Genomic DNA, 27,489 nt, shown 5'->3' with positions numbered 1-27,489 from the left:
AGACAGACAGACACTCACATGAGATGCACACATGAGATGCACGTGAGAGATGCGGTGCTGGAGTGAGCTGGACATCATCTCCTTTTTCTCCTATTTCCTCTCTCGTGCTTCTGCTCGCCCTGCCCTTCACTTTGCCCTTCACTTTACCCCGACGCCAATCACAAGCTTGAAATCGGCCACGGGCGAGCCTGGGCTGGATGGCTACAAGGCCTTCGAGAATAACATCGCTTCATGTCACTCGGCCACAAACACCCAGAACAGAACCATCGTCACCTTTTTTTTTTAAGTGTCTCTTGTTCGCTCGATACACACAATTATCAGCCAGCAAGCCTTTCTGTTGCTGAGGACACAATCATTGCTGCCGCCACGAACCTTGGAAGCAGCCCCAACCGCGACGCAGCTGCACTCCTCATCCTCCTGGGTATCCTTCCTCCCCACAACCAGCCGCTGTGACATGCGTCTCTCTCTCTCTCTCTCTTCCGCATCCTCTCGTGTCCTCATGTGTCCTCATCGCACATAGTCGGCAAGGTAGGTTGAAAAATCCATCCTTAGCTACACCAAGACGCCCCTGCCTGTGATAACCTCCGACTACCCACCCGTGGCGCCCGCCATTCCGCAGAATCGACCAGGTCCAGCCAACGTAGATAGGTAGCTGCTACGACTATTAAAAAAACAATCGCACGCGTACATACAAAAGGAGACCAGGGCAAGTGCCCGTACCAGCCAGATCGCAAGGCGAAGCCGCCCACGCACTCTTCCTGAGCTTTTGATTGTTTTCGGGGCCCCTTTGCCAAAGGACTGCCAACACCTCGCGCAATGCCCAATCTGTCGTCCCGGACCTGAGAGAAAAGAAAATGGTATTGCTGCTTTTTGTAGGTCATGATGCAAATGCGGACGAACCGAGTCCGCCCTGGGCCGTCCAAGTTTTGGCTCTCCTTTTCTTTTTTTTTAGTTCCCGTGTCGTAACATCGTAATCCTGGCCAAGCCGTTGGGAGCGCCTTCAAGGGTAGGCCGGCTGGCTCAGGTTCCCCACGTGGCCGACGCCATTCGGCTGCACCATCAGCGGCGCCCATTGCCGGCCGAGAGATGGCGCGTCGCCGTTGACGTACGACACCACATCCTCACGCCAGCCGAGTCCATGCCACTCTTCGCTATGGCGCGGCTCGACGCTCTGCAAGCCGTAGAGGATCGACTCCGCATGCGGAACCGCACCAGCTCTGACTGCATCAACGGCCCTAGAACGTCTAGCCTCCCGCTCGTTAACGACAGCTCGCATGATCTGGTGGCGCGCCTCAATGCTGGCCCATCCGTTGACGTTGCCGTAGCCACTTGACTCGAGAGCGGGCTTCAGGTAAGCAAAGGGCAGATTGATGAGAATCATCGACAGGGTAGATCGAATGCTCCTCTGCTGAGAAGACTGCGCCGTCGAGTTTGACTCCTTGGATGGGGAGTCGGAGCCCAGAGCCAAATCACCGAATTGGATGTGCATGGGTCGCGATCGGCGGTCCTGCTGGTTGGCCGTTCCACGAGCAATCGTTGGCGTTCCCTCGCGAGCAGGAGGGGACGCAGACACATAGGGGATGCGGGCGAAGTGCTCGGGATCCGCGACAGACGTGTCCAGGGTGAAGTCCGGCGGGAAGTTGTTGATAAGGAATGAGATGATGCCATTCATCAAGATCTGGACGGGCTCGCCATACACAAACTGGGTGTGTCTGTCGGCTGAAGCGCGACTGGGCACGTCGCCGAGGGCGAATTCGAGGGCTCGCTCGATGGTGGACCAGCTGAGGGAGTGCGAGGCAATCTCCAGGCCCCGGATGACAATGGGTTGCCACCCGAGGAGGTGACCTGCCGCCGCGTATCCCAGAGCAAAGTCGAAGCGGTCATCGGCGCTGCCAGCCAAGGTAAAGGCGGCATTGGCGGTCGGCTCGGGCAGATCCAGGAGCGGGAAGGCATAAAGATGCTGCACTGCCATCCAGAAGGCATCGGAGCGGAGGTGTCTGTCGTCCGACTGGAGTAGGATGGTGCGGTTAGCGCCTGGCGGGCTCGACTCGAAACCGTCAGACTCGAGGACGTTTCGGACTGCCTGGCTTCTGGCAAGAATGAGACGGTGTCCGGGAAGCCGGACAGGAGGGGCGCGGTCGTCGAGGTATCGCAGCTCGAGGGTGCAGTCGGCGAAGACAGTGTCTCTGAATTGCGATCGTAGGTAGGCGGCCATATCATCCAACCCCTGATGCTCGGGTCCAGGGTGCATCATGTGCGGGGGCGGGATAGGACCAGGCATCATCCGCTGAGGCGGAACACCGAAAGCTCCAGCGTGCGGCGGGTGAGGGCGAGCGTCATCGACTTGGGCGTTGCCGTTGGGGACGCCAGGCGCGGGGTAGTGGTTGTAGGCACCAGGCTCGTCCGCGTGTGCCGAAGAGTGAGATCCCTGAAAGCTGTGAGGGGTTGAAGGACCGTAGCCGTTGATGTGAGGGGCGTATTGCTCCATGCCGGCGTAGCCTGGGAGCGGTCGACCAAACCCATCCAGGGCAGTACCAGGCACGAACTCGGTGCCGTAAGGCATCTGGTGGTGGTAGCCGTTCGTAGCGCCGGGAAACGCACGCGCGTCAGGGTGAGGCATGCCCGGAGGGGGCATGAAGCCTCCTGAGTGGGGAGGGACCGGAGAAGACGAGTTGGAGCCAAATCCGCCGAACTGAAGACTGCCGTTGCTCGGGCGCGCACCATGCATGTGAGGAGGCCCATTGTGGACCGATCGAGGACCTCGGTGAGATGTGCCGTTGATGACGACAGCAGAGGGGCGAGCGCCGTTGTGAACAGCAGGCGGCATGTTATATCGGGTCGGAGGGATAACAGGAGGAGGTCGGAAAGTCGGTGGGAGCTGGGGAACATTGTCTGTGACTTGTGAGCAACCTGTTTGGCGCAACACAGCACCCAAGCGCCGAGGGTTCTTACCCTTTTTCACAGGCCGGGCCGCGGGCGGGGAGGTGATGCGGTTGTTTTCTGTAGCAAGTAAGAAGGGGCTCTCCGGGGCGTGGCAGCTGAGGGCGGACGTACCTCGAAGAGTATCCTCGACAGGCGGCGGAAGGTCTCGGTCGGCGGCCTTGTCGGTGGATTCGGACTCGTCGGTCGTGGAGGGAGTAGGAATAGCGGCAGAAGACACCTGGGAGTCGGTAGCTATGTGACCATGTTAGAACCCTGCTTTGTGTTGAGAGGATTTGGCGCGGGGAGAATTTGCACTTACCCTCGCGGTCCTTCACATCGTCGCCTTCCTGATCGGTAGCAAGAGGGGCGGTGGCGCTGTCGTCGGCGGCGGGCTTGTCCTCGTCACGGGTAGCAATCTCGGGCTCGGCGGTCTTGGGGGTCGGAGGTATCGAGTCGGCGTCGTTCTGGATCTTGAGAGAAGAGCCGTTGGTCAAGACGGGTCGAGGAAAGGATGCAACAGCGGCGGCTTGGGCAGCAGCTGCGGCCTGCTTCGCGGCGGCATTGGCCTTGACGCGACGATCCAAGGGAAGCGGAATGGCAGGGACCACGCGCCTAGCAGCGCTGGGCTTTCCGTGGGCGACACCAACACCGTTCCTCGCCTTCGGATTGCCGTTGGGAGCCATTGTCGACTTGGGGGCAGGCGGGAGGATGAGTGGTGGTGGTGTTGAGCGGGTGTTGAGCCCACTTTGCAGAAGAACCGTACTCTGACTTGGACTGCTGGCTGGGCGGGAAGGACCCAGGACTAGGACGACTGGGGGGTGGCCAACAGGTGGTGGGAGCCGGGGTCGGTTCTCAGCAGCTGCGGTCGTTTGTTCGTTCGGCGATAGGAGTAGCACCAAAGTGGGTTTTGGTAAAGTGGATAATTCTAGAAGAACAGTCGCCCGTCGTGTGAGAGAAGTCGCAAGTCGTCAAGTCGCGAATCGTAGGTCCGGGCCTCGGATGGGGGGCTACCAAGCCTAGTGACTCTTTTCGTGCAGGATGGGAGCCTCTCGTCGGCAGGGGTGGCGCATGATAGAGAGGGTCTGCAGGTGCCGATGCGTGCCACAGGGAGAAGCTCGAGAGAGGATGGAGAGCAGCAGCAAGAAGCGATGAAGGAGAGTAGTCAAAAAGAGAGAGTGTCGGAGGGTGACGTTGATGAGAGGCGCAACAGGAGGAGGAGCGGAGTATGAGCCTGTGAGGTTGTATGTAGAAAAGGGAGGAGGGGAAAAGAGAGGAGGCAGTGGAGTGGAGGAGTTGTCTTGTCCCTGGACGCGGTGAAGCGAGCGTGGAAAAGGGACGTGGATGGAGGGTAGAGGGAGTGTGATGGAGCCACTCTCTCTGTCCTTCTGGTTTGATTCTGTCTTTCTCTCTATCCGTTTGGTGACGCGAGATCGAAGAGGGAGAAAGGAAAGAAAGGGCAAGAGGCAAGCTTCCGCCACTACTGCTTGTTGTTGCGGTTCCAGCTGCTTTGCGCCGTTGGTTGTGGCCACCGATGCCTCTCCGCTGGGGCCAGACTGCGAACAGAAGGACGGACGGATGGGTAGAGAGAGACCTGCAAGTGCTCGATGCGTTCTGATTAATTACTGCTGCTCCTGCCTGACCTTGCCTCGTTGCGGGCGGCTGGGCAGGGCAGTCAGTCAGTAGTGGACTAGGTGCAGCGCTTGGATCGAACGAAAAAAAAAAAACCAAAAACGAAAATAAAAAATCGGGGCTCCGTCATGAGCAGGAAAATCCGATGATGACAAAAAACGGGGCTGCGTCACAAATTTTACCCCCGCAAAAAAGAAAAGGCAGTTGAATGAAAGAATGGATGGCGCGGTGCGGTGCGTTGCGCTGCGTTGCGCTGCTTCTGCCCGGTACGTACCTCCCCTGAGGTGACCCAAGCTTGTTGGCTCTGGCGTCTCATTGGTCTAAACTATCCCGAGAACTGGCAAGCTGCAAACCAAGGCGTCGGTACGTACCGGGGGGGGAGGGAAGCTGTCGATCGAGAAGGGAAGGAAGGTGCGGACCAGGGAGGAGAGACCAGGCCAGGTCGGAACGTCGACCCTGCTTTAGTGTAATTGTTGCCCTCGACCTTCTCTCGCATGACATACATGACCGCTGGCAAGAAAACGTGCAGCAAAGACGAGTAGACGGACATGTCGTCGGCTGCAAGACACTTTTGCCAAAGAATCAATGGCAACGAAGGGCCGTTTGTTGGTTTGTTTGCATTGCTCGGGTCTGTCTTTGACGCACACAAACAAACAATCATCATCACTTTTCCACCTTAGCCCAGGGTCTTTGATCACTCGCGCCCGGGCGCGCATCGAATTTGCCTCTGCTAGCGGGAGCTGCAACCCCAACTGCGCCCGTGCTGGGCAACCGAAATATCCCAAGCCACAGGGCAGCCGGTACGCTAATCACCGTCGAGCTCCTTTCGGTTTGGTCGGGTCTTTGGTCTGGTCTTTAGCAGCTGGAAGCTTCGAGGTACGTAACTCCCGCTCCCCTTGTCTGATTACATCAGCGTTGTTTTGGTGTCGACGTCAGGAATTTCAATTCCCACTTGTTTCGTCCGAGACACCGACCGGGCCACTCATTAATCAGACCCTTCACCACCTTCTACTGGGGCCCAGTCAGCTCCGAAATTGCATGGTCCTCGGCCCGGTGGACCCCCTATCTGTTGCCGGAGGTGGGGCCGTACGGCCGGCCATTTCCGGCAGATTTGGGGAGCACATGACCAACCTGTTGAAGTACTCCCCTGACTAGGTGGTCACACCCGTTTCCGTTGCTTTGCCGAATCTTCTTAATAGGCGTCAGTTGAAAGATTAATTATTTCATCAATTTGAGTCAATTGAATACAATCCCAAATCGGCCTCAGATTTCCCCCTTCATATCTGAAACTGAGTAGTTGCTGCTTTAGCCTGAGGACATCTGAGCTAGCGATAGTCCTCAATGATTCTGTGGTGATAAATTCCCGGGACCGTGGTCTAGACTTGGTACGGACTGGAGTTGGGAAAAGTATTTCAAGGTTTGTTCAAAGGCAACCCGTGTTGTCCTTGGTTACGCCTCACTGACATGAGCAATCCACCACCGAGTGATATCATGAAGACATCGTACGGTACGATAAGTTTCATGTCGTTTTCTGGTTGTTTACCTAATTGACTCGAACTTCCTGTACTGCATTAACAGCACCCCTTCGTTCGCTAAGAAATACTTCAATTTAAAATCTCAAATTGATTTATCATGTAATCACTGATGCCAAGTAGTTACTGGGGTATTAGTGATTGTTGTCACAATGGATGTAAGCAGAGAGTCAAACTCAAAAGCAGAAGAGGTGAGTTTGGTCTCGCTCTTGGCATTTGCCAACTACGGTGGAAACACCAGCGCCATGGACAGAAACGGGAATACGGCACGGTCATATAAGCAATGCCAACCCCCATCCCCAGCACAAGCTGCAGATGACCCCTGCGGCCCTCCGCCATTATCATTGTCAACCGGACGGGTTAGTGTACCGATACTCCAGCGGAGGTAGAATGCTGAAGAAGAGAGCCTTTGTAGATCCCGAAGCTAATCTGAAGGAGACTGTTGGATTGAAGGTACACTGATGGTATATACCGATTTTCCTACATCACATCATGCACTAGGCTAATTGACAAATAAAGATCGATTTGTTGAGACGAGTTATGCATTTGAGTAATGCCAGTGCTAGTAGTAGCCTGGCTTCAGGTTCTCGCACTTCTATACTGCAACAGTCTAAGCCTAAAATCTTACTCCAAATCGGTTCCTCCCTCTGCTCATTCTGGAACATGATTCAATAGGAAGTCATGAAAACTGAGGTAGTATTGAATAGGAGTTGGGGGGACCAAGACCTGCTGACGTCACAATGTCAGCTGCGTCTTACATCTCACTGTCTCGGCGTGCTCGAGGAGAATCTCCTATTATGAATTGCGATATGAAACCAAAGGTTTCAATTGTCTGATCAGACTGCCTTGAGTGGCAAATGAAGCGGCCTTTTAGAACCATGACCAAAGTCAGTGTTGGGAGAAGCCGCCCGGTACGAAGCCCCAGGCCATTTTTTGGGATGAGTCTGCCTTGCCTCTCTCAAATATCTTCTTGTGGTTTTCGATGTTGAAAACGGCGCCGGACACTGTTTGATTGGCTGATGGAATCTTACAGCCCGTGCCAAGATCTCTACGCCTGGCGACTGCATACACGAGAAGGATTTTGTTTTGCCCGACAACGATTCGGGTGTAGTCGGTAATGATAGAGCAGTTGTATAAGAGGCAGACAAATTCCTATCTTCGTCATCTGACAGTCTTTGATGCTTTTTGAATTCTTTATATACGTAGCCTAAAGAGCTTACGGTTTTGCTGTTCCTTGTGTCCTCCTGGCTTGTCCAATTCCCACCGTACATCGCAGAGATGCTGTTGTCATTTTTCGTGGGTCTAGCTTCAGTAGCTGCGGCAGTCGTCATTCCCGGTCCTCCCGGACCACACCCAGTTGCCCTAAGGGTGCAAGCCTTTGAAGACGCCGCACGATGGGATCCCCACGCCCCCAAGAACCAACCCGAGAAGCGACGGTTGATGGTATCTGTCCATGTCCCTCTCAAGAAGAATACCAGCTGTTCAGTCGAGACAGTCCCCTATATGCCCCCCGAAACGGCGGCGTTCTATGGCCAATTGGCTACGGCGATGTTTGGGCTACCCAGCACCCTGTTCTTGGGGACGGAGTTTGAGTTTTGTAGTGTCAGAACGGCATGCGGTACGAAAGCTGACAAGTATCCACTCGTCCTGTTCTCGCATGGTCGAACAGGTTACCGACTGGGACACGGTATTCTGGCGCGGTCCCTTGCCAGTTATGGCTACATCGTCGTCACACTGGATCACACATATGATTCCGCCATGGTCGAGTTCCCGGATGGCAGCGTAAGATATGCAGAGAACGCAACTAATAGTGATATGGGCTACATTCTGAGTCTTCTAGATGTAAGCTGCTTCCCCGTCTCGTCCGAAAGTTGAACATGGAATCTAAATATTGTGGGACCGGCAGACTCGTCAGAAAGATGTGTCCTTCATCATCGACCAGCTATTAGATGCGTCGGTAGCAGGGCCACTCCTGAAGGGGACGCAGGCCTCTGTCGACGCGGACCGAATATTTGTCGCCGGGCACTCTCTCGGAGGCGCCACAGCGGCCGCCTCACTCCGTGCTGACGACCGCGTTCTCGGCGGATTGAACTTTGATGGTTCCTTATGGGGACCCGTTACGACGGAAGGTACTGACAGGCCCTTGGTGCTGGTAAGCACACCGACGACGTTTGATTACATTTCCGGTTGGAACGAAATCTGGTCTCATCTACGCGGCCCATCTCTTATAGTGGTCATTGAAGGGACTACGCACATGTCGTTCTTTGACGCTCCTCAGCTTCCAGCCGTGTTGGCGTTGCCGGCGGAGTACGACGAGCTGGTTAAAGAGGTTTTGGGGACCATCGATGGTGAAACGCTGGCAACAATTGAGGTTGAGCTGTTGCGCAGGACCATGGATTTGGCATTGGGTGGCAAGAAGGACGCATTGTGTGATGTCGAAGATATCAGTCCAGAGGTTGGGCAGCTGCATGCTAAGAACTTGTCATGCCCTTGAACTCAAAGCATTCGGATGTGACAGCCTGTTTTGGTTCAAGTCACACTCCGCTCAATCAACGGTCTATATTATTTCACGTTTGTGCTGCTTGTTGCGACTGTTTTTCGTCCTAATTAACTAATCAAGCCAGCGGAAGCCAGTAAAAGACACCGGTGCAGCATTCAGCCTTCCTCACCAAGGCCTCGTTAGCATCACCCTCCGGGGTGTTAGACGAAGACCGGGGGATTTTATCAGGTACACTGAGGCACGTTCATACGAGTGCAAAGAACACCCAGACGTCGGCTACTGTCAATAAGACTGCCGCGCGACCGATTCAGGTCTTGGCTACGTGGATAAAGTCTTATGGTCGCGAAAATCCAAATCAAACCAAATCAAAAGTTTGCAAATGGCATTGACTGCAGACAATCGCACTCATCTCGGAACGTTCTGACGCACCCTCCAAGTTTGAGCCATCCACCCATCAGCACGTTGACTTTTGAGCAGCCGCTGAACCTGGGGCGTGTTGAGAGGCAGCCGGAGAGTGTATCTTCTTATGGAAGAGCCGAAAGTTCGTCCTGATGGAGAGCTGAAAACGTCTGTGTCGAAACTTTTAGGCTTGGTGGATGAACACCACGAGTTTTGAGGCAGGAAACAAAATCAATCCTTGCACGATATTGCAGGCTCTCATAAGATCCCACAACAACACGTCGAAATTTACTCCTTCTGGCCCCAAGTTGATCTTTGACAAGCCAAAGTCTTGTCGGCGAGCAATCATGCATCCCCAATTGACTCAAATTTGGAAGTCATTTGGCTCATGGCGCTGAAGCTGATCGATACAAGGTGCGTCTCATGCCACAAGCCCCACACCCAAGTATCGACAGCTTGTGGCATGCCCGTATGTTTGTCAGTTGGACTGCTGGGCCTCGGAGTTTCTCCATCCACCACTATCTCGTGCTCTTAACGTCCAATTAGCCTTTAACGGTCATAATCAGAGTTTGGAAAATGTGGCTGGCCAGTGTTAAGTTCCGCTTCGTTTGCCATGTCTCAACCATGGTAACCGGGATACCGGTCAACGGACATTGGTTGTTCGCAGAGAGCTTCGGTGGGAATCTTAGCAATTTTATGCTCTCTCTCAAGCATTTCCAAGACAGCACTACGTATGCGGTGGCTGTTCGTGCAAGTATATCTCCCGGTTTGGTCTGCGCGTCGGTAGCGACTGGATCTCTGTTATTATCTATTGAACAAAGTGTATTGTTCGTCCATAGCCAGTGGACGCTATTGAGAAGACACCAACATTTGGTCTTTCTCGTCAAGTTCGTTATCATTGTCATCCTCTATGTGATTAGACGGAGGCTGCGTCATCAAGCGCCTTCTCCTTCTCGCTTCGCTTGTTCTGCTTGCTCTTGACGCTTCCCGCGGTCCATTGCCGCAGCCTCTTGCCCCAGAAGTAGAGCACTGGCAGCCCAAGAGACAAGAGAATGAGGGCCTCGGCGTACAGAGCAAACGTCCCAATTGCGCCTTTCTCGGCGATCCAGACGGTGGCCTTGGAGGCGACGAAGAAGGCAATGACGATGCGCAGCGAGGAGACATTTACAAGCACGGGTCTACCATTTAGTCAGTACAAGAACATTGAATGAGCTGCGATGCATCAACGTACCCTGCCCACTGGGGATAGCTCTCAACGATGAAGACGCTGAGGATGGTCATCATCGTCAAGAAGGCGAAGACGATCAGGAACGATCCAACGAGGAGAACGGCCCAGTGCAAGTTCTCCTCACCGGCCGTTCCAAAGAGAAAACAGCCCGCAACGCCAGAGACGAGTGGAAGAATCATGTTGACGAGGTGGTGCTCCGGTTCTCGGCTCCCACCTTGCCACCTCGTCACCGCGTTGGAGAGTTTGTCAGCCACGGGGCCGCCAAAGACGTAGACAAGAGCCGACGCGGCAAAGAATGGCAGCACTGTGAGACCGGTCCACTGGAACTCCCAGCCCTGAGCAAGCAGCGCAAAAGGCGTGATCTGTTGGGAGGCTTGGTTGATGACGATGCCGGAGCTATTGACGAGGACAGCCCAGATGACGGCAGGGAAGTAGGTCGATCGGAGGGCGTCGAACATGGACTTGGCAGCACGCTTGAACTCGAACCCGTTCTGGAAGACGCCGATGTTGGTCCAGAGAGTGCGCGGGGTAAAGTTGACGTAGTCGAGCTCAGGTCGGTTCTTGCCGGGCATAACAGGATAAGTGGTTTGACCACCTGGAAAGTGTTAGCTGGGTCTTCTGAGGAGTAGATGATACATACTGAGCTCCTGTTGGGACCGATTCCATCGGGTCTCGGGCAAGAAAGCAATGAGGATGGCCCATGCCAACACGCCCAGACCAGAGGTGATGTAGTACATCCACCTCCACGTATAGTTGGATGAGACCCAGGGCGCCAAAACACCAAGACCAATGATGATGATTCCCTGACTGGACACCACAGCCGACATGGCCTTGTTCCTCTGGTGAATAAAGACCATGTCCTGAACAATGAGCGGGATCAGTGCCTCCACCGCGCCGGCCCCCAAGCCCATGACCACTCTCGCAGCCAAGTGCTGATGGAGGCTTGTGCTGAAGGCAGCAAAGAGCCCGCCAGCCCATGCGCTCGTCGCGGCGAAGATGAGGACGGGACGACGGCCGATCCAGATGGAGGTTGGGACGAGGAAGTAGCTCGCGATGCCGTTCGCCAGGAGAGGTATCGTGGCCAACAGACTGACCTCCTCGAGCGAGGCAGGCTTCACACCCGGGGGGACGACGGACAAAGGGTTGATGTTGAGGCCGCTGCCGCCGCTCTGGGATTTGAAGTCAATGTTGTTGAGGATGTGCGGGTCGACGCCCGAGTACTCGAGGATGAAGACGGGGAGAAGACCGCCAATGACAACTTCCGCTGACAGGGCGAGGGCACCAACTGATGAGACGTTAGCCAGTAGGCCAAGCTTACGGTTGGGAACGAGGTCCTACAGAAACAGAGCGCGCCGATTGCGGTCCATTTTCGCCATGCGGGGAGGTTCAAAGGGTCTATGTGGTAACGTCAATACTCATCCTGTTCCGGGATCCACGAGAGTGATGGCAAGACTCACCCTTGGGGTCGGGCGTGGGCATCTAAAAGGGTTCAGTGATGGTCCTTCTCACGGCGGCTCGCAAGACTTACAGGAATCAACCTCAACTGCCCATTCACATACAAGTTTGTTGTACCGACGACCAGCGTCTCGCTCTTCTCCAAATCATCCAACTCGTCATTGAACTCCGATACCGACACGGTGGCCGAACGCTTCGGGCCAGCCTGCTCACCCTGGAGCTGCCAGCGGTTGTTCGTCGCCATGTTTTGTCGTTTCCTTGCCGTGATGGATTAGAGCTGCACCGCAATCCCACAGTCCCAAGACCAGGGGCAAGACGTCTTCCCGCCGGGTGCCACTGCAGCCTTATACCAGACCAGGCATGCCCCCCCTGTACGTGATCCAGAGCTGAGAGCAAGAGGAAGAAGTGCAGTCACGACGGGACCGGAACACCGTCTGCGTTTGCGCCGAGAGACAAATCGAAATAGACTGGAGCTTGGGGCAGCAGCGGAGAGAAGGGGGAAAGGGAGTCAATGACAATGGGATTGACAGGCTAGGTTTGAGGCGGACAGCAACAGGCCATGGGGGGATCAGACGTGCAGCCCACTTACCCTATCACATCTCGTGTTATTCTCGAACAGAAGACGTATCCTGGGAGGGCACATTGCATCGTCCCATCAAAAGCAACCATCTGTGGCAGGACGCTCGCTGCGACGATCAACACCACCGCAGACTTCGAGAGGTGTTCTGTTAGGTACTGTCCTGTCTCTGCGCCAAGGTGCGCGTGTGGTGTGTGCCCACCTCCACATACCGTAGGCGGCATGGGGCCAGACCTCTCTCTCATGGCTTCATGTCACCCGAAGCTCGGGTGTGTCATGTTTCTGCTCGACAAACATTCATCGCCGCGAGACCAGGAACGAGGGTGTTTAACCTTGTATCTTCTTCTCTAATAGCCAATGGTCTGTGGCGCTGCCATATTTCGGCAGTTGCATTGAGGATGGGTCGACAGTTGATGGATGGTGAGGGTTACAGGTAGGGTTGAGCGGGCCGGGGTATGAGGACGAGGCTAATTCGTCGACGAGGTTAAAATGCCACTGGTACGAGGTACAGAATGATTTGCACCGAATATCATGTTTGATACCGATGCGCCTTGTAGGGTTTGGGGTTCTTTTGGGGGAACGGAGGCACGGAGGGTTGAGGAGGGGAGAGAGGGTGGTGGGGAGCCGACCCGGTCTGGGGTTGGAATGCAGCATGCGACGGTTTGATCGGCATTCTCGCGCGCGCAACAGAGGTGCCGTTGCTTGTCGTTTATGTATTCCGCGTCATGAGATTCTTCCCCTTTGCTCCCTTGTGGATGTGCCCCTGGCATGAAGCTGTTGCCGGGTGCTGGATTCAGGTAGACGTTGGCTCTTAGCGTCCTCGAGGCTGCTTTGGGATTAGGGAACCTAATAGAGACCTCCCCTCGTCAGTAGTTCGTTCTCGGAGCGCGCCGAAGGCCATTGTTATAAAGGGTTTCCTCTTCCAAGGGCCTTCGTTGTGTTGGGTAAGCTCTGCCAATGTTCAGTTGCCTATGGTCGCATCATGACCGCGCAATGCTTGGCCGGAGGAGCTTGCAAACAAACCCACAAAACCACTGTGTCGTGAACTTCAGCCTACCTCTGCAGTTTCTCGACAACTCGCGACGGAACAAGAATGGGAACGTGATGAAGTTCCTTTTGTGGGTATGAAGTTTGGTTCGGTAGAATCGTGACCACCACGGGTTATGTTGCTGAGGTTCTTGACTCAACGCATGAAGGTGGCACCACTGTCCTGTTACAGAGAGCCCCCCGGTCCAAGTGCTGCATCGCCAACACCAACCAGGGAGGACATTTTGATCGTCAAGAGCCCGATCCTTGCTTTTTCAAAATAGGTTGGCGCACGGACGACGATGCAACGACGTGCCACGGATGAGACGCCTACATGGTACTATGGTAGAAGGCAGGTTGCAAAGACGAGCACCGCCAAAACAAAGAGAGCACAACGCAGTATCGAGATGATGATACCAACACAGTGATATTGCAGCCCGCCAAGGTTGCGTTCTTCACTCATCGACAACCGGCGTTGACGACGCCGCCGACACTGCCGACGCCGATCGGCAGTTTGGTGTGAACCTCGACAGCTGATTGTCCACACCGCCTCCCACCGCTTTCTCCACGAGCCAGTATCACACGGCTTTCCCTGTGATCCGTCTGAACTCTCAAGTCCCCCAACGAATGGTTTGTCCGGTCTCTTGCTCCCTCACCGTGACTTCTGCCGGCGTCACACGTTTCGACCTAGCAATGCAACAGGTCTGTCCGAATGCTGGGCCCTGCACTGTACCTGTTTCTCTGCCAAGCCCACGCAACGGCCGAAGCTCATGTCATGTCGCTCCGCCTTCCTTGCCTCGTGCTGTTGGCTGGCTGGGCACAATCCGAAGGCTCTGCTGCCATATTCACCGACCGGTGGCTCCATGTGTCGTCAATCAGATCTGATGTTTCTTCCTCGAGATGATACCGGCGTGGCCCTCTCGGCCCATCCGTTCTGGCCGCTCATTGTCCACTTTCCGATGTGGCGTTCCGGCTCGTCTTTTCTGCTGCGGCGTTACACGAGCGACAAATCCTGCTTACGAGTACACGCTCCGAAGCAGCTTGATCGTCAACGCCGTACCGCGGACGAATGCAATCCAGTTTCGAGATCGGCTTATTAAAAGAAGCCCGTCTGTGCGATGCGACGGCAAAGATTCATAGATGCAGATCCAACCTTGGTGCCCTCCGATTAAGCGGCGGTCCTCTAGTTGACAGCTGTCGAAGCAGCACGTTAGCCGTCGTCTCCCAAACCGTCAACACGTCTCGTCACCGTCATGCCAGAACGATGCGGTGGTCCTTCGGATAAGCTATTGGCACAATGCTGCCGCCGTATCACAAAGAGTTCACCAAAACATCAAGTCGAGAGCTTGTCCCAACGCCACTTCCAAGAGCCGACCTGTTTGTTGGATCTAGAATACATTCGTCATACGAGTTTTGCCAACCCCATCGGCCGTCTCAGTCCTCTATATTAGTAAGACTCATTGGTGTATCACTCTGATCCGTTGCCGGAAAAAGCCCAAAAACGCCATGCTCAGCCGTATTATCCCATACACACACACGCACACACAGAGTATTACCCGCTTCTTCTCGCGACCATCTCTGGCCGAATCTCGTCCACCTCTACCCTTAATCTAGGTCGCTGGCACCCAAAACTCTCGCAAGCAGGACATAGAAGAAGATGACACCGCCAGCGACGAGGAGCTTATTCTGGTTCAGCCAGCCTCGGCCGGCGTCCCGCTGCTGCACGACGGCATCGACGACGGCCTGAGCCTGGTGGCCGCTGCCATTACCGATGCCGAGTTGGGGTCCGCACGAGGCCCCTGCTGCGCCGCCGGTCTTGTTCCCTGTTGCCATGTCGATCTTGTTCTCCTTCATCCATTCCCAGTTGGCCTTGTCGACTTCGGGCCATTCGGACCGGAACTTGGCGCCGCCGTCGCCGGCCTTGACGTTGCCCTTTTGTGCCGGATTCGACTTTGCGTGGGAGCCACCGCCCGTTGAGTTCCACCATCTTGTCCGCGCCGCCAGCATCTTGCGCTCTGTCTCGGTGCTCGAGACGGAACCGGTGGTCATCTCTTCGCTCGTCATGAAGGAGAGCAGGCCTATCAGGATGGTCGAGACCTCCCAGGCGGGGTTGAATGATTTCGGGTGGAAGTCGGAGATGGAGAGACATAGTCGGGTCGATGGCTGAAAGCGGCCGGAGGGGGTGTGCATTCGGATGGCCGGAGGCGCGAAGGGGTAATTCGGAGGGAAAACGAGTGTGCCCCAGTATTGGCCGTCATGATACGGTGTGTTCTCAGGGCCCGTGATGATGTAGTGCCACCTATGGCATGTCAGTTTGTGAAGACGCAACGGATACGACGGACATACTCGAGGATGTTGGAGTCGGAGGGGTGGGCTTCAATGTATGGTGGAGGGTTCTCGGCGATGGTCTTGTACTCGCGCGTCAACTACACACGGGTCAGTGGTGAATCCAAAGAGCAGCAAGTGTTTGAATTAGCGTACCCTCTTCTGCGCGGCCTTGCTGGCTGCCATGATTTTTTTTTCTTTCTTGAGGTCGGAGGGAGTTTTGACAAAGTCCTGCGGTTCCCGGTTTGGCGGCGAACGACGTAATCGTCAAAGCGAACGTGGCAGTGGATGAAATCGTGTGAGCAAAAAGAACGAGTGTCAAAAGGTGCACAGAACGTTGAGTTGATGAACGAAGGACCGCAGCTCTGCCTGTGAAGGATTCTGTTTGTTCGGTGGGTGGGCTGGCCTTGCTGGTTTGAGTTGGCGGGTTGAGAGGATGAAGTGCGACCGCAACAAACACAAACACACAGTGGGAGAAGGACAAGTTGGGGAATGCGGCGAGGCTGTAGCAAGCGCCAATGCGTTGTCGAAGTCAAGGTGCGTCAAAGAGAGAGAGAACAGAGGTACGTACCGTCGGACGTCGGACATAAGCAGGAAATGACTCCACATCATTATGTCACTGCCACCTACACTAGCCACACGCCACAGTGCTCTTCATCAGGAGGGGACCTGGGCGTCCGGCCAGAGCTTCCAGTGATCCGTGTGGCTGGAGCTGCTGGCCCCCACATTTCCACGAGCCAGGCAGAGAGCTTCGTGCACCAGCCTCGATTGGGACCAGGTTCCATCGTCGTCCCGATCCGTTCCTCTGCGCGCTCCGTGCTGCATCTCGAATTCAACCGAAGCCTGTCGGCTCGTGCCATTTTCCTCCCAACTCGCGCCTTGAGTGTACTTCACAGCTTACACAGGAGCTCCAATGGCGTCGCAAACGAGTTTGAGCGGAGGTTCCGTGAGTACATCCTGCAATTGACTCTGCTGTTGTTCCCAACACCTAATCAGAATATTTTGAACACTCAGGCCTCCAACCCGATTGGCAAGCTTCAGGCCGGTCCGGATGAGCTGCGAAAGGAGGCCGAGTCCTCGGCCGAGTTCGAGAAGCTGCAGGAAGAGGCCAAGATCAGAAGGCTACAAGCATTGGCAAGCTGTGACCCTTCCGACGTCCTCGACGCTTCCGCTAACACTCGCAGTAGCTGGCGGAACAAAACTCCCAACCCATGACCATCAACCGTCTCCAGGTTCACGGCGCCACGAACACGAGACGAGGATTCCTCGACCCCATCTTCCAGCCGCTTCTGGCTGAGGAGGTCAACAGTAACTCCACCCTCGGTGAGGTAGCTGCTCGCCTGGGCGACGCCAGAGGAAAACTTGAAAGACTGGGTATGGGCTACTCTGAGATCCAACAGAGAGCTTGGGCTGACCTGAACAGGCATCTTCCACCCCGATCCCAAGGTCCACCTGAACAGCTCGAACCAGACCGATCCTTCGTCCACCCCAACCGATGTCGACGTCGACGTTGTTGTCAAGGAGCTTTCCCGCTACAAGTTCAACGCCGGAACCGATGTCGGAAACAGCGAGGGCTCTGCATACACCTCGCTGCTCTGGCGCAACATCTTTGGCGGCGCCGAGCAACTGACCGTCAACGCCAGTGCCGGCACGAGAACCCGTTCCGCCTACAGCGCTACGTTGAGCGCGCCGGTACAGAGCAACCCCGATACGAGAATTGCACTGGAAGGATTGGCGTCGGCGACCGACAAATCATGGGCAGCTCACGAGGAGGTCCTGAAGGGTGGAAATATGCGCTTCTCTTGGCTCTCGAGTCCCAAGGACATGCACTCCGTCGAGTATTCGGGCATCTGGCGTCAAGTTACTGGTCTGCGCGAAGGCGCCAGCCCGACCGTCCGCGCTGATGCGGGAGACTCCGTCAAGAGCTCCATCAAGCACACATACCAACGCGATCAGAGAGACAACCCGCAATTGCCGCAGAGTGGTTACGTTCTGAAGTCCGTCTTCGAGCTGGCCGGTGTCGGCCCTCTTGGAGGCGACGTCGCCTTTTCCAAGAACGAGCTGGAAGTTGGTGGCGCCGTGCCCGTCCCCATCCCCGGCGTCGAGGGACCCTCTGGCGTATCCATAGGGGGAGGCTTCCGATTCGGTATGCTCTACCCTCTCCCTCTTGGATTTTCCTCCGGCGGCAAGGCCCAGCCCAGCCGCATCAATGACCGGTTCCAGCTCGGTGGGCCCACCGATGTCCGCGGTTTCCACTATGGTGGTCTTGGACCCCACGACGGACAGGACTCCGTTGGCGGAGATGTTTTCGCGGCCGGTAGCGTGAACATGCTTTTCCCTCTGCCATACAAGGGCCCCGACTCTGCGCTCCGCTTCCAAGTCTTTGCCAACGGTGGCAGACTTGTCGCAATGAAGAACAAGGGCAAGGGTGATAATTCATCAACCAGCCTCGATGCTGGCGGCGTTGCCAGCAGTGCCTGGAGAGCCTTGAACGACCTGACTAGCGGTCTGCCATCAACTGCCGCCGGTGTCGGCCTTGTCTACGCTCATCCCGTGGCCCGTTTCGAACTTAACTTTAGTCTTCCGTTGGTACTGAGACGCGGCGAGCAGGGCACCAAGGGATTGCAAGTCGGTGTTGGCATTAACTTCCTGTAGAAATCCAATATCCCGCGTTTCCCGTAATGTCTATTTGCTGGCACACGGCACAGCCTCAAAAAGCCGCTTTGTACAACCAGAATACTACAGATCCTCCAATTCCAGAGTCCAAACATCTCCTAACCATCACTCGTCGTGGCACATGACCGTCTTATTGACCACTAGCACAAGTGCAAAGTCGAAGTTTTACTGGTGCTTCTTGCCTATCCACAATTTTCCTTAGTTCCGCCAGGGCTGGGCTATGTGGTTGTCAATTTCCGGGAGACTATTCGGGACGCAGCGCAGGGAAACATCGCAGTATTTCTGCAGGGCTTTGAGGATGTTTCTAATACATAGTCAGCGGATAATGTACATCTCCCGTAACACCCCGGTCTTTGGGTCGGCTAGAGTATACGGGCTTCGCATATAAGTATACAGGGATAGGGCATCACTTCCTCGATAGGCAGTTGTGCCAGACTACAGCTACCTGGACGTCTTTGAACGATGTAACATATCCGTCCCCCTGCTTCCGTCTCCTCTCCCACTTGTCACCTGGTTTCTTGTCGCTTCCTCGAACAAGGGCACATCTTCTGAACGTTTTCCCCAGTATTTCACCGTCCAGCCCCATGGCATACTAAATAGTGCTCATGAACCCCTGTTGGGAACACCATCTAACTTGGTAGATAGGCTGTTGGTTTCTTGCCTAATGTGATCCATGACTCGTGAACCTGATCCTGTACCATTGCACTGCATACGGCTTGCAGGTGGTGGTAGCATCAATGGCGCCATCGTGACATTACATATAATTGCATACCGCCTGTTGGCAAGACTGGTGACTCCCTTCGTTTAGGTCCTTGTCCATCCCTCAGGCACGATGAAGTTGCTCCTGTCTCTGCAGCTGCTCGCCGTAGCGGTCTCTGCCCTCACTCTGAGGGCACCCGCCGTCGCCGACGATCTCAAGGCACTCGTATCACCATCGACCTCGGTGACCGTTGACCTTCGAGCGAGATGGAGTATGTTCAACGCGCCGACTCCGGCCATCGTGGTGAACGTGACCACAGAGAAGGACGTTGCCACCGTTGTAAGCCGCTCTACTGAGGCCAGTCTCATTTAAAACCCCTTTGCTGACGCTGAGCTACAGGTCAAGTACTGCGCGAAGCGCAGCATCCCCTTCACCGCTCAGAATGGCGGTAACGGTTGGGGAAAGACGTTCAATCTTGGCAAGAATGGCGTTCTCATCAATCTCGCTGGTCTGAACGCCGTGACTTTCAGCAAGAGCAAGACAGAGGCAACCATCGGCGGTGGCGCGATCATCAGTGAAGCGATCCAGGCGGCCGATGCTGCCGGTGTTTTGGTCCAGACCGGCAACTGCAATTGTGTGGGTGCCCTCGGTGCCATCCTTGGCGGTGGCTATGGTATGTCAAACTCCATGTCTCGGCTCTATATCGATACCCGGCTCACGCTCTTGTAGGGAATCTCATGGGTGAAGTTGGCTTCGGAGTCGACAACGCACTCTCGCTGCGCGTCGTGGTGGCAAGCGGAGATATCCTTACTGTCTCGCCTACCTCCCGCCCAGACCTTTTTTGGGCTCTTCGAGGTGCTGGGCCCAACTTTGGTATCGTCACATCAGCCACAGTCAAAGCCTGGCCCACGTCAACCCAAGACCGCACCGCATGGATCATGAACCTGTTCTTCGCGCCCGAAAAGCTCCAGCAAGTCGCGCAGGCAATCCAAGACCTGCCGCTGAAGCCCGAGCAGGTTGTCTATCTTGTCCTCACAAACTCCGGGCCTCCGTCCAACGCACCCGCCGTTCTCGTCACCGGCTTCCTTAGAAAGGGGACCGAAGAGGCCGGCCGCGCCGCCTTCGCCCCGCTGTACGCGCTCGGCCCGATCTCCAACAGCAGCAGCGTGGCCGCATACGATGCCTGGAACGCAGCGAACGACAACTTTTGCACGCGCGGTGACCGAAAGCCTGCGTTTAGCACGACCATCAATCATATGAAGCCCGAGACCTGGCCGGCGATCTGGAACTTATATACAGAGTTCCAGGCGAAGGGGCCGAACTCGGCTGTCCTCATCGAACGGTACAATCTGACGAAGGCCCAGAGCGCCCCCAAGGGGTCAGCAGCTCTGCAGGAGGCATTGAGGAGGGACGCTTTCGCACAGGCTATCGTCATCCCGTGGTACACGGACGCTGCGTTGGATGCAGAGGCGCAGGATTTCGGGAGCAAAGTAAGGGACATCTGGAGTTACTCTTCGCCGGCGACAAAGAATCCGACGTATGTCAACTTTGCTCATGGCGATGAGACAGCCGAAGCAATTTATGGGTCGAGTCTGTCAAGATTGAGAGAGCTAAAGAAAAAGTGGGATCCTTCAGGCGCGTTTGATCAATGGTTTCAAGTTGGGAAATAGTAGCATATTTGTTGACGAAAGGCGCACTTTTAACTAAGGAAGCAATACTAAAATCCTCAACGATACGAACGCATCTAGTTAGAAGCAGAACTCACCGAGCACCCTGTTCGGTATAATAATTAATAACCCGTTATAACCTTCCACAGAAATCCACCATTTCTCGAATCGTAAATCATGAAAAAAAACATGCTCAAACCGAAACCACAGCAGTAAAGCAATCCAAACAACTCATCACCCAAAAGAAGCATGCATCATGCCGAGTCAGCCCCACGTCAGAGATGCTTCAAAAGATGGCAGATCCTCAATCTCTGGCTCCGATGCCTTTGGGTATAGCGACTGCGACGCAATCTGCAGGGGAACGGATAGGTTTGTCTTTGACCCACTGGAGTTGAAGCTCATGTGGAGGATGTAGCTCCGGGCGATGAAGCAGTTGTAGAATGTCGGAAGGAACATCTTGTGTGCGGTAGGGAGCCGGATTGGGATCTTGGTCTTCGACCGCCACGTGCTCAAACCCTGTTCCTCCCCACTGACATCCTTGTGCCATAGAATGACTCCTGTGTCGGTCGTTGAGAGCTTGACGTTCGTGGAGTACCTGAGCTCGTGGCGGAGACCTGCCATATCGCGCGGGTTGCCCAGATCAGGAACCACTTTCATGGGTGTACCAGTGAACCACGTCTGAGCTTCTAGCTTTACTTGACCGAGAGTTACTTCTGGCGGGAAAGAAAAGGCGGAAGATGCTTCGAAGATGAAGTCCAGTATAACCGAGGATTGCGAGCTTGGGAGTTGATATCCACCAATGCTTACATGAAGAGCCTGAGGTTGGGAAGCTTTGATCATGATGCGATCCTTCTTGACCGAGAGTAGATTTCGCCGGACCGCCTTGGTACTATAAAGGGTATATCGCGCGTCACGACTGTTGATGCTCAAGGGTGGATCTTCAGGAAATGCCGGGAGGACCTTGATAAGCTGACTGGTCTCGATTGTGCCTTTGTAGAGGGAAGAACGCTTGCGGAGCACCCTGGCGACTATCTTGTACTCGATTCTAGCCATGGTTGGAGACATGTCGTCCTTCTCCCAGCTTCCCATGGTTGGGGGAAGTCGCATATGCTGGTCGTGGGAATGCTCTCCTGAAATGGTGTCGCAAGAGTCTTTGTGAAGCATATGGGGCACTGTGAAGTCGAAGGGAATTTCGTGTTTCTGTCTGGCAATGAAGATCTGCCCTGGAGGGTAGGATGTCTTGGTGATAGGCATATCCAGATTGAGAAAGACATCGTTGGTTGTCTTGGGGACTGGTAGCATGTCGACTCTTGTGCAAGCGGTGCCAACGAGAACGATCTGAATGCAATGAAAAGAGAGATCGGTGTCTGGACAGACGGCTACGACGCCTGTGATGCGGGAGCCGCTGGTATAGATCTTGGACGAGTAATGATTCTCGATCCCGATCTTGAGTATTGATTTAAACATGGCTGGTAAAGTGATGTGAGTGTAAATGAAGTTGAGGGGTTTGTCAAAGCCTGTTGTAGGTGAAAGTACGGTTGTCGAGATTGTTCAAGGTGTCTATCTTGAAGATGAATACCAGATGAAAGAGGAAGAAAAAGTAAAAACAACCCTTCGAGAAGGGGGCATCCTACTTATAGACTAAATTAACCTGTCAGGCGGCAGATATGCTTCTTTTAAGTAGAAGAAAGTGAGTTATCTAGTGGACTGGTAGGTTTGCGCCTGGCGCACAATTTTCATTGCAACCCGGCTGTTCCTAACGTACACGGTCACGGTGATTACGCCGGTCACGACTCACGACCTCCGGGGCCCCGCATCTCGGGACCGCTTAACGTACACGGTCGGGCCCCGCTTCGGGGCTCGTTAGCTCCCGCTTCTTCTTAACGTTAGCGGTTACCCGAGATAAGCCATGAGAGAGGGTCCCCGGCAAAACTCTGCCATAGCGGAAGCCAAACGTAAGAAAAATTCGAATGATGAGAAACGTGGGGGGTTGCTCTTATCTGGGGCTACCACGTGTCACAAGGGCCGCTGTCTGCAACCCACTGAATATGCGGTGGGTTATTTTGCTGTTATTTTGCTGCGCGACGTAGGTTTTACTGAGATGAGCTTACGCTTTAGAGATTTTCCCATCGCTTAAAAATACCACCGTTTCAAACCTATGTCTAGCATGCAAGAATACTACTCATAAGGAAAACAAGCCCTTAAATCTGACCGTCAGATACATAAATGTCCAAGCAAGACTTCTGATCTCAATATTGGTGGTCGACGCTGTTACAATTGGATGTTGTATTTGAAATCCGAAACCTGTTGGGGTGAGGCCAATGTCGGCCGAGACTGCATGGCAACCGATGTGCCCAGTATGGCTCTCAGGGTCTGAGACAAGTTGGAACATGTAGAAAACAAATGTTGTGACGAGAACTTAGATGAATTACCGCGAAAGCAGTCAACTAAGCCCCCGAATACGAGTAAAGGTTTGCGACCACATTCAACAACAACAACCGAATCAACCCACTTACACGCAATCTCATTACTGGACCACCTTCCCCCCGAGCTTACAATTGTAATCCAGCATTTCCCTAACCTTCTTGTATCATGTTGAGCATGAGATCCTCGTCAAGCAAGTTTATGTTTACTGCTCAACGTCGATGAAGCTGCACCCCATGCTGTCGCTCTCATAACAACATGTTTGAGCCCACTTAGCAGTCGATTCAACAAGTTGGCTCTCATTTTCATACTGTTTGATATACTTTCCACACCTAGGTTGTATTTCCGACCGTGTAGTGTGCCACAAACCGCCACCTAGCGCCCCTTACAACTTCCTCAATAGGATCATTCTGTTGGGATCAGGATACTTCTGCAAACACAGTCAGCCAGTCCGGTCCTCATGCGCCTTTTCTCGAAGAAAGATACCCACCATCGATCCGGCCATCAAATTAGGATACCTCTCTTTGATGCCTTGTGCGTTCTGCATTTCGTAATTCGCTAACAGCGTCGCCATGATCATCTTCATCTCATTGACAGCGAAAAATCAGCCAGGACACGCGTGGCGTCCGTACCCAAAGGTCAAGCTGGTCAGGCCTACGCTGACGGCTTGGGAGTTGGCGACCACTTCGGCCTTCTTAGATCCTGTTTGCTGTTCCGCCTTTGTTTGACGCATCCGGTAGAAGCGTAAAGCGTCAAACTTCTCTGCATCTTGGAAGTAGTCTTCATCGGTATAAATGCCGATGGCAGATAGTTCAATGACGGAGCCTGCGGGAACCACTTGGCCACTGGACAGGGTGAAGGTTTTCAGAACTTTCCGCATAAAGGACGCTGTAGGTATTGTCAGCGAAGAACAAGTTAAACCATTCGGGAGACATACAGGGTGATAGTGTGTAGAATCTTAAAGTCTCCTTTATGAAGCTATCGACCTTTTTCATGTTCTGCATTGCACCGACTGTGATGACACCGTTGGTCGCAGACAGGGCTTGTAACACATCTTCACGGAGAATCGGTGCCAATTCGGGCATGGCTGCTAGTGTGTAGATACTTCAGGTACAGTGTTTAGTATAAAACATGCCATGGGAAAGCTGTGTTCAATCAAAGAGAATACTTACGCGTTCGTTATAGTGATGCTCGTAGTGAGAATAGCAGCGAAGCTTATGGTCAGTTGATATTTGGCAAGCCCCCTGTCGTCTATCTGAACAAACATCTCTGAGTCCATCATCCACTGCAACATGTCATCTGGCTTCTGATAATCGGGGTTTCCAGCAGCCTCCTGCCTTGCCTTGATAACCGGCCGTAGAATTTTGTTTGCATTATCGTAACATTCGTTAAGTTTCCTGACCGCAGGGCCCCTCGATGCTAGAAAGGGGCGTAAATATAGTGGAATAGCGTCAACTTCGTGTACTGCATTGATGCAATGGACGGTGTAATTTACGACAGCTTCTATGTAGTCTTCGCTGCGACAAAGTTCGGGGCCAATGAAGATGCGACCTGAAGTTTTAGCTACTATTCTCATCAACTTTTCTGTCATGTTAACTGCAGTCCATTCTCCAGACTGGGGAAGCTCGGCCCGGATGGACTCAGTAACCTCTTCAAAAATGATAGGGTTCAGCCGATCTAAACATTTATCAGCAAAAGAAAGCATGGCCAAAGAAGACACAACCTACTGAGAGAAGGTGTTAAAACGGTCTTGACTGTGTGAGGAAGTAATAAGCCAACATCAGCTTCAAGTCCAGTATATTTCGCTTGCATTGACTATGAGGCCAGTTAATCCTATACTGTTTTTTGTATCCATAGATTATAGCTTACCTCTGCAACAGCCATGTTAGAGCTTAGCACATCGTCTGGAAGCCTTTTGAGCTCATTGAGATATCTGGGGGATACAACGATAGTTTCCGATTCTACTCCCGGATTTCAGCTGCGGCCTCGGATTCGTCTCTCACTTTACAGTCACTTACCCCTAGTTGTAGTAATCCGAAACGGTTGTTCTTTGAACTGTAGGTAACTAAGGCCACTTTTTCACCGTGAAATAACCTGCGGATATTGTCAACTTACTTTTTGATATCCACTCAAGTACAGGTTCCAGGCTTCCCCGTTCATGAACGTCTTCCTTCGGCTCTCTTGCCCTCCATATTCTGCTCCAACTAAGGGAAATGTTACCCAGGGGTCGCTCTTGAACACAGCATGCCAGAGGAAAGCAACAGTGCAAGTGAACAGGGCGATTGCAGCTACGGGCCATCGCTGAATCATGGTAGCGAAGAGTAAGCTGTCGTCAGCTGCATCTACAGTGGCATTCATGTTGGGACACAGCAGCATCGACATTTTGGGCAAATGACGGTTTGCCACAAAGTTGTTTACAAATGCTTCCCACATCTCCGCAGAAGAGGGCTGCAGGTTTTATATACGTGACTGGTCCTCCGCAAATTCCTTTGGCTGCAGCTTAAAAGTATAAAGTCAGTCCCGAGGACTTTGCCAGGCCACCGGATCCACATGGAAGTCTTTTATAATGACGAAGAGGGTCAGCATAATGAGGAATGGGTAATTACATGCGTAGCAGGCAAAAAAAGTTGCTCAAAGCTAGCCGATCATATTCAAACCGGATGGACCCCGCCTAATTAGCTTCGTCCCGGGCTGCCGTCACTTGTTGGCTTATCTAGCAGATCAATGTTGGGACTCCGGCGAGATCAACGAAGAGGGACCACAACGTGGGGAATCGATCCAAAGATGAGCATTTGGGGATCTGGGTCAAGCCGGATCTAATGAAGATATCTGAAATAAAGTTTATGAGACGAAGTTTGCTTGTATTAGCCGAGCATCCTGGGCTTCGCATTCGTGACTTTGTGAGTCTAATTGTCATTAAGCGAGGTGCATAACCTAGTCAGAGGCGACTTTGGTTCATAGTTAGGTGGCATTGATGTCCAATTGAAAGTTGTTGGTACGATCAACATCCAGAATCATAAAAGTTCTTCCAGTTCAGATCATAAGCAGGTGGCCGGCCCATTCACTTGGCTTAAATGGTTGAAAGATGTCTCATCTCATGACGCGATGGCTACCCTTTCCGAAATGCTATTCAGTTAACAAATTACAGACTATCTGCAATATCTTTGTCAGAACCATCTCATGCCAACGTCATAGATTTTCATCCGTGGCCAAAGTTGCTTGCTACTACCAGGAGATCCTTGAGGGAGGAGAACGTTCATCTTACGTGACAAACATCAACGAAGACTGCTGACCAGAATAATGGTCTAGCAATCGCTCTTCTCTTTTGTCTTTTTTTCTTTCTTTTCTGTAGCCTCGACATTCGGTCAGCACTACGATAGACTTCTTTTAGTAGATCAAGCTCGCGTCTGGTCCAGCACAAAACCCAAATTCAGTGGCGACGAACTTTGCAAGAAGCAATAATCTCCCCGTGAAACACAAGTATCATCAATGATGGCGTCCGACAGTCTCGCCTCCCCAAAGGTCACCTGCTTTACACAGGGTCGTCCCTTTACCATCTGCTCTCGTGTTGGGGTACATGCAACGCTAATATGGCTACTTCGAGGTCAACCGTGAATTGTGAGGGAGTTGTACTCGGTAGAGAATTGATTGAGAAGCCGGAGAAATCATTAAGAACTGCTCTCGGCAAAATCCGAAACATGCATCGGACTTTTGTTCCTATGAATCAAACTGCCCGCTGGAACATTTGTCTATCGTTAGCCTCCGTTCTCCAATGTGAAGTCCTGGGGGAAGTATTTTATCCTGAATGCATACATAAGCAATCCGATGCAAGTTAATCAAACGTTATAGCACAATTTGATAGTGCAACTTACAGCTGAAAGATGAATGCTATGGGGTCGTAAAATTTATTTCAAACATTGGTGCTATGTACTTCATGTTCGTGGACGGATGAGACTCGGAATAGTGGTAAGAAAGCCTCTAGTTGCGCTCACTGAGACAGAACCGGCATCAATGGTACTGCGTAATGCCGAAGACAATATCCTCACTGGCTTTAATCAATAGTATTGTTGAATGGATTCTCTCTTCCTGAGAGAACCCGTTTGTACGATCGTACTCGGGTTAAAAGTTAGGGTGAACCAAAGTTATATTTTCCGTGATTATCTTCCTAACTACAAGACTTGGCTTTCGTACACGAGATATATGATCTCGTACGTCCCTGAGTCAGTTCGGCATGAATATACTTTTGATCCCCTCAATGGATAACCGAGAGCCGAATATCCAGTCTGTGCCCTCTGCCATGATGTGTGTCCCTGAGTCGTGCGTGTCGTACAACCAGCTGGTGCTGTTATTCCAACAAGTATACTAGCCCAACCTAGGTAAATAGCTGAGGAAGCTTCTGTAGTTCATCTTATGTCACGGTCAGAAGGAA

The 27,489-nt window shown here is 53.3% G+C and overlaps 9 protein-coding genes across 9 annotated transcripts; 3 read left to right on the top strand and 6 right to left on the bottom strand.

The window, feature by feature from the left end:
• Positions 1-1,000: 1,000 nt before the first annotated feature.
• On the bottom strand, positions 1,001-3,605 carry ColSpa_10276 (uncharacterized protein; the record flags this gene model as incomplete). Its single annotated transcript, XM_049276488.1, has 4 exons — positions 1,001-2,892; positions 2,953-3,000; positions 3,055-3,174; positions 3,242-3,605. The coding sequence occupies 4 exons, from the start codon at positions 3,603-3,605 to the stop codon at positions 1,001-1,003; spliced, it is 2,424 nt and encodes an 807-aa protein (XP_049132445.1).
• A 3,756-nt stretch (positions 3,606-7,361) lies between these two features.
• ColSpa_10275 (putative 1-alkyl-2-acetylglycerophosphocholine esterase) lies at positions 7,362-8,577 on the top strand (the record flags this gene model as incomplete). The annotated part of the gene is made up of 3 exons (XM_049276487.1): positions 7,362-7,701; positions 7,753-7,865; positions 8,026-8,577. The coding sequence occupies 3 exons, from the start codon at positions 7,362-7,364 to the stop codon at positions 8,575-8,577; spliced, it is 1,005 nt and encodes a 334-aa protein (XP_049132444.1).
• A 1,321-nt stretch (positions 8,578-9,898) lies between these two features.
• On the bottom strand, positions 9,899-11,909 carry ColSpa_10274 (putative MFS-type transporter; the record flags this gene model as incomplete). Its single annotated transcript, XM_049276486.1, has 5 exons — positions 9,899-10,160; positions 10,214-10,805; positions 10,851-11,495; positions 11,668-11,689; positions 11,739-11,909. 5 exons carry the CDS (start codon positions 11,907-11,909, stop codon positions 9,899-9,901), a joined length of 1,692 nt encoding a protein of 563 aa, XP_049132443.1.
• Positions 11,910-14,873: 2,964 nt separating this feature from the next.
• ColSpa_10273 (ubiquitin-conjugating enzyme E2 8) lies at positions 14,874-15,779 on the bottom strand (the record flags this gene model as incomplete). Its single annotated transcript, XM_049276485.1, has 3 exons — positions 14,874-15,567; positions 15,615-15,694; positions 15,750-15,779. The coding sequence occupies 3 exons, from the start codon at positions 15,777-15,779 to the stop codon at positions 14,874-14,876; spliced, it is 804 nt and encodes a 267-aa protein (XP_049132442.1).
• Positions 15,780-16,190: 411 nt separating this feature from the next.
• ColSpa_10272 (sarcosine/dimethylglycine N-methyltransferase) lies at positions 16,191-18,248 on the top strand (the record flags this gene model as incomplete). The annotated part of the gene is made up of 3 exons (XM_049276484.1): positions 16,191-16,748; positions 16,826-16,967; positions 17,017-18,248. The coding sequence occupies 3 exons, from the start codon at positions 16,191-16,193 to the stop codon at positions 18,246-18,248; spliced, it is 1,932 nt and encodes a 643-aa protein (XP_049132441.1).
• Positions 18,249-19,101: 853 nt separating this feature from the next.
• Positions 19,102-20,639, top strand: ColSpa_10271 (FAD-linked oxidoreductase azaL; the record flags this gene model as incomplete). The annotated part of the gene is made up of 3 exons (XM_049276483.1): positions 19,102-19,308; positions 19,369-19,642; positions 19,699-20,639. The coding sequence occupies 3 exons, from the start codon at positions 19,102-19,104 to the stop codon at positions 20,637-20,639; spliced, it is 1,422 nt and encodes a 473-aa protein (XP_049132440.1).
• A 261-nt stretch (positions 20,640-20,900) lies between these two features.
• Positions 20,901-22,103, bottom strand: ColSpa_10270 (uncharacterized protein; the record flags this gene model as incomplete). The annotated part of the gene is made up of 1 exon (XM_049276482.1): positions 20,901-22,103. One exon carries the CDS (start codon positions 22,101-22,103, stop codon positions 20,901-20,903), a length of 1,203 nt encoding a protein of 400 aa, XP_049132439.1.
• Positions 22,104-23,664: 1,561 nt separating this feature from the next.
• ColSpa_10269 (cytochrome P450 monooxygenase ATR2) lies at positions 23,665-24,145 on the bottom strand (the record flags this gene model as incomplete). Its single annotated transcript, XM_049276481.1, has 2 exons — positions 23,665-23,948; positions 23,998-24,145. 2 exons carry the CDS (start codon positions 24,143-24,145, stop codon positions 23,665-23,667), a joined length of 432 nt encoding a protein of 143 aa, XP_049132438.1.
• Positions 24,146-25,139: 994 nt separating this feature from the next.
• ColSpa_10268 (uncharacterized protein) lies at positions 25,140-25,442 on the bottom strand (the record flags this gene model as incomplete). Its single annotated transcript, XM_049276480.1, has 2 exons — positions 25,140-25,154; positions 25,176-25,442. 2 exons carry the CDS (start codon positions 25,440-25,442, stop codon positions 25,140-25,142), a joined length of 282 nt encoding a protein of 93 aa, XP_049132437.1.
• Positions 25,443-27,489: the final 2,047 nt, after the last annotated feature.

This window comes from Colletotrichum spaethianum, assembly GCF_022836535.1.
Source record: "Colletotrichum spaethianum MAFF 239500 DNA, contig34, whole genome shotgun sequence".
Lineage (NCBI taxonomy): Eukaryota > Fungi > Ascomycota > Sordariomycetes > Glomerellales > Glomerellaceae > Colletotrichum > Colletotrichum spaethianum.
Note: the sequence above shows the minus strand (reverse complement) of the source record. Positions and strands in the feature narration are given on the sequence as shown.